Source organism: Notolepis coatsorum (assembly GCF_963971535.1).
Source record: "Notolepis coatsorum genome assembly, chromosome: 5".
Classification (NCBI taxonomy): domain Eukaryota; kingdom Metazoa; phylum Chordata; class Actinopteri; order Aulopiformes; family Paralepididae; genus Notolepis; species Notolepis coatsorum.
Window position 1 is genome coordinate 22,896,383 of NC_140169.1, and position 6,000 is coordinate 22,902,382.

Sequence of the window (6,000 nt, forward strand, 5' to 3'; positions counted from 1 at the left end):
TATATATATTTATAACTTACATTTTTATTAACATTTATAGACATACAACACTTAGACAATACTTACAATGACATCAATAACATAGCAATATACAAACATGGGCCCCTTGTATTTCTATAATACGGCTGCGTTCAACCGCCCAGACCCCCATAAGAGCAGGGGTGTAAAAAGTACCCAGAAATGATACTTAAGTAAAAGTATGGGTACCGTCTCAAAATCTGACTCAAGTAAAAGTCAAAGTATCTGGCTAAAAACACACTTGAGTAAAAGTAAAAAAAAAAGTCCTACTTTTAAATGTACTTAAGTACTAAAAAGTAAAAGTTTTTTTTTAAAGGGATAGACCAGGGGTCTCAAACTCATTCCATCGTGGGCCAAGTTTTCATTTTAACTATACATTGCACCAAGTGAGTTAGTTGAAGAGGTGAGCCAATTAGTGAAATTATCAGCTGGTGTTTAGGCAAGGCTGGAATGAAACCAAGCATACACTCTGCCCACAATGGAATGTGTTCTGCGATAGACAATGCTGAAATGAAAGAACAGATGACACTTTTTTGCATAACAATTATTTAATGCACTTCTCCATTGAAGGTAATCTAACATGGACGGCATTCACATCACAGCATGAATAATATCACAATATTAAAAACAGAATGGTGTATCCTGAATAATATCACAATATTAACCACAGCATACTGGATTATCCTGAATAATATCACAATATTAAAGCCAGAATACTGGAGTACCCTGAATAATATCACAATATTAAAGACAGAATACTGGAGTACCCTGAATAATATCACAATATTAAAGACAGAATACTGGAGTACCCTGAATAATATCACAATATTAACCACAGCATAATGCGGATCTGACTGTCTATTCTTCTGATAGCAGGTGTTTAATCAAAGATCCCCACTTTCTAGTGTTGCACAAGGACCAATCAGCATGGGTATGGGCGGGTTCATTTTCCATTGATGGGGATTTGATTGGCTGTTTACCTGCGGTCGCAGGATTAATAACGTTAACGTTAGTTCGGCCAGATAAACAATTAAAATATACTAATTAAAATGGTTGGACCTGTGAGATTTGTACTTTGTACTTTGTAGGTCTGTATTTTAAATGTAAGGAGTAAAAAGTATGTTTTTTTTCTCTGAAATGTAATGGAGTAAAAGTACAAAGTATACAAACCTAATAATACTTGAGTAAAGTACAAATCCCCCAAAACAGTACTTAAGTATTGTAACGAAATACAATTACTCAAGTACTTTACACCCCTGCATAAGAGTGACCCCCCCCCTCCCGCCATCTACCCCTAGAAACCGGGCTCCCCCACATCTAGGGTGACCAGATGCAAAAAGTCCAAAAGCAGGACAACAGTAAGATTTTGGTGGGACAAAGTGGGACAGATAGATAATGTAAATTTTTGTATTAGAATAACTCGTCTTCACCGAATAGATAAAGGTTAAATCAAAATAAATACAAATTAAATACAGAATTATATCTCTCCACATTCATCTTGGCACTGGCAGCCGGCTTGTTACCACCTAAAATCTGTTTTAAATATTCAAACTTTATCACTTGACAGGAATGTCTTGTGTTCGATATTCCATGTTAACACAGAACTAGGGAACTAGTATAATACAAAAATAATAATACAAATAAATTGTGTTTCTCTATTAGAATAACTTATGGATAACTATGGATGTAGCTTTTGTACGACCACACGATATTTTTTTTGCAATATCCGAGTCTGGCCCAATGACAGGAGCTAGCTTGCTACCACAGTCGGCTGACCTGTATAATGGGAGTGTTGTACAGTGTGATAGACGCTTGTTATCTCCGCTGCAGTGACCTTGTCCGTCTGGCTATAATTTTTTGGTTTAAGAAGAAACATATCCATAGATCTGGATGTTTCTTTTTGGTGAGCCACTTTCATGTGGCGCTTCAAGTCGTATTAATTTCTCCTCCATGAGCAATTGAAAACGAACTATTGAGGATTGCCTGACATCGGCTTCACATATGTGTCGTTTGCCAGGCTTGGTTGTAACTGCAGGTCCGTTTCTTTTTACTGCTTTCCATCTTGATTCATAGTTTGCTTGTAATGTTGTTGTGTTTTCTTTTTTGACAGCTCGCTAAACGTTGACAGCGCGCTACATTTTGACAGCGCGCTAAATTACTATAACCAATCAGATCTGCGATATGAGGTAGCGTCACGACTCTCACGAGCAGAGCGCTAAATTACTACCTAACCAATCAGATCTGCGATATGAGGTAGCGTCACGACTCTCACGAGCAGAGCGCTAAATTACTACCTAACCAATCAGATCTGCGATATGAGGTAGCGTTACGAGCAGAGCAATGTGTGTGGACAAGAGGCGGGTTGCTACGTTTACTGTAGGGAGGGGCTTTTAGACCAATGTTTTTTTTTTGCTTCGAAAAGAGGGACATCCTCTCAATATGCGGGACGCGGGACATTCGGTCAAATGGTGGGACAGTACAACCAAAAGCGGGACACCTGGTCACCCTACCCACATCCCAGGTCCGTCCCACGTGGGGCCGAGCACTCAGCAACATGGGTCCCTTGAATTTAATTGGGCCAGGCTCAGTAGAGGAGCGAGGGGAGGTACTCCCCCCCACCAATATTTATATTATATATGATCAAACATATATATATTTTTTTATCTACTTTTTCTCCCCATTTTTCTATTTTTCTCCCATCCCAATTTTTTCGCCTGTACAGCGCGATCTCTCAGTGGCGAGGAGTAATGCGTGGGAGGCTCACGCTGCCCCCGATACTTCCTGATTCTGCTGTACAGGCGCACCAACCGACCTGTAGGAGTCGCTGTCCACAACGTCCGATCCCCACCCACCGGCTTTCCCACCCCCTAATACTGCCAATTGTATTAGTATGAACGACCAGCCAAGCCGGAAGCAACGCAGAGAGCTGGGCTCGAACCCAGCATCTCCTGCGTTAGTGGCGAGCGCCTTGCCCACTGCGCCACTTAGCTGCCCTATGATCAAACATTTTAACTGTTTATTTGTGATCACACATTTTAATTATTCATTACCGTGGGTGGGTCCATTTTTTATGGGACGTGGATGTGTGCGTGAAAAGGTTGAGGGAAAAGGTTGACAGAATTTCTTATGCTGTGCTTTTATTTTGAAAGACACAAGGTCACATCAGTAGTTAGCGCTCGTTCTAATATGTGTAAACATGGCAAAATGCTAATATGACACCGACTACATTAAATATGGGTTTTTCTTACATTGAGGACCAAAACCTGCTGGCACATGAAAGCATGAAGTCATCAAAAATGAAATGCCATTTAGGATTTGCGTTATGAAACACTCCATTTATAAGGGGAGCTCCCGTAGCTCACCGCATATCTCGGCTCTATTTCTGCGTCGGGGAAAACCGTGCTCGTCACGGATCTGGGGTACACGAGTTCGATTCCCGGACCCGCCGTATTTTCTCAGTGTCTTCCCCTGCTCTACATCCCATTTCAACCTGTTTCTGTCGGTCATGCTTGACCAGAAAAGCGATAAACGCTAAAAAATAAAGTTTAAAAAAAAGAAACACTCCATTTATAAAGACAAACATGTTATGTACTTTCAAAGATGATTTATCTTGAGGGCATTGCAAAAGTGGCAAACATCTTCATGTTCGAAGCAAGAACAGGCACTCCGTGCATCTTATAACGTAGCTCGTCGTAGTGCAAAGTCTAAGAAGTCCAAAACCAGAAGACCTTGTCTTACCTGCAGTCGTTGCAGAATAACTTATCTTACCTGCAGCCATTGCAGAAGACCTTATCTTACCTGCAGCCATTGTAAAATACCATATCTTACCTGCAGCCGTTGAAGAAGACCTTCTCTTACCTGCAGCCATTGAGGAAGACCGTATCTTACCTGCAGGCATTGTAGAAGACCTTATCTTACCTGCAGCCATTGACATGATCAGAGAGGTGCTGGATAAATCAAAGATAAACTGAAGACCATACAACTGTCGATTGATACCATGAGTAGGTGGATTGAGGAAATGTCTGATGACAACAACAGACCACAGCTCACATCAAGGCAAGGGCTCACTATGCTACTACAGATGGATCCACAGACATCGCAAACCAATGCAATTTTACTTGCTTATGTAAGGCATGCATGTGTGTGAACGGAATTCACTGGAGAAATGTCTCTGCAGTAGAATGGCAGAGGACATTTCCAGTACTGTGGGTTTGTATTTTGGTTCAGTGGGCCTAAGCAGGGATATGTGCATCGGAAGCACAACTGATGCCTCCATGACCGCAAAACATTCAGGTGAAGAGAATACTGTGAAAAGTAATCTCCAAACATGGTGACCTTGTGGAAACCAAGGACCTCGAAATCAACCCCTCTGTGTGCAACTGGATACTTAACTTTCTAACCCAGTATGTTAGGTTAGACACGCTTACACTGGTGTCTTACAGGGCTGTGTGCTGAGCCCTCTCCTCTACTCCCTGCACTCCTGTACATGACTCCAACACCATTATCACGTTTGCAGACGACACAATGGTGGTGGGTCTCAAAAACAATGATGAGTCGGCCTACAGGGAAGAGGTCCAGCACCGGTCAGCGTGGTGCATCGATAACAACCTGGCCCTCAACACCAAGAAAACCAAAGAGCTCCTCATGGACTTCAGGAGAGCTGGTGCGCACGCCCCCGTCCATATCAATGGGACGGAGGTTGAATGTGTCTCCAGCTTCAGATTCCTAGATGTCCACATCTCTGAGTATCTCTCGTGCCTCAACACAAGTACCTCAACACGTCAACACTGGTCAAGAAATCTCTTCTTCCTGAGGAGCCTGAGGAACGTCCACCTGTCTCCTCAGATTCTGGTGAACTTTTACCGATGTGCCATAGAAAGCATACTCACCAGCTGCATCACAGTCTGGTACGGCAACTGCACTGCCTCACATCAGAAAGCACAGCAGAGCATCACCGGTACATCACTCCTTGCAATTGAGACTGTTCAACACAAACAGTGTCTGAGGAAGGCAATCAAGGACACCTCACACCCTCCTTCCCTCTGGGAGGTGCTATAGGAATCTCTGTTCCAGGTCAAGCAGGCTCAGGAACAGCTTCTTCCCTTCAGCTTTAATTTTGCTGCAATCTCCTCTCTCTCTCTCTCTCTCTCTCTCTCTCTCTCTCTCTCTCTCTCTCTCACACTCAACACACATAATCTCTCCATACTGTATGAACTCTGAACTCCATTGCCTATACTCTAGGCTCTGTTACCCATACCGTACCAACTCTGAACTCTAACCTATAGTCTATCCATATAACACTGTATGATAGCTATGTACAATAACACAGTATATGCCCTACATACATTTATCTATATCTGTATGAAGCTTGAGTGGCGTAGGCATCACAGAGTGGCAATATTCCTGATATTCCACTGGTTTGTGTGTATTATAGGTTTTATACAGCAAGTTGCACCCTCAGGAAATATATAGGATGAATACAGACAATTCTAGGGTATTTTATATTGATTTCAGTTAACTTTGCGAAGATTTTTTTTTCCTAAAGATGTATCTTTGCTATGGAATTTCAAATGGAGTAGGCTATCAACCAGCTTGGCAACGCAAACTAATGACGTATTAGTCTAATTTAACGTACCAACGTATCAACATGACCTACTCTGCGGACAACGTTATGTGTGATTTAACGTACCCGTTAAATAATGCCAAACAAGTGGATAGATAGAGGACGGGCCTACATCTAACGGTATTCATAAAAACAGCATTATTAGACATGCCAAATTGTCAATCCAACGAAAGATGAGCTGGTAGTGCTGCAATTAATCCTTCAACACCACCAAGTCGACGGCCTGGGCATTGAACTGGAACTGTCTGAGGTGCTGATGACTTTTTCCAACGTTCGCTTGCATTAAACTCCTCTATATCTATCCACTCGTTTATAGTTAACGTGTACGTTAACATTGTCCGCGGAGTAGGTAATGTTGA

The 6,000-nt window shown here is 42.1% G+C and overlaps 1 protein-coding gene across 1 annotated transcript in view; it reads left to right on the forward strand.

Moving 5' to 3' along the window:
- The window catches only part of frzb (frizzled related protein), a gene marked incomplete at its 3' end in the record, with an annotated part of 53,233 nt that extends 48,725 nt beyond the window's left edge, over nucleotides 1-4,508 (forward strand). Inside the window, exon 8 of the mRNA XM_084314039.1 lies at nucleotides 4,461-4,508. Within this exon, the coding sequence (XP_084170165.1) occupies nucleotides 4,461-4,508 (48 nt within the window). The remainder of the gene's footprint in view (nucleotides 1-4,460) is intronic.
- Between the last annotated feature and the right edge of the window lie 1,492 nt (nucleotides 4,509-6,000).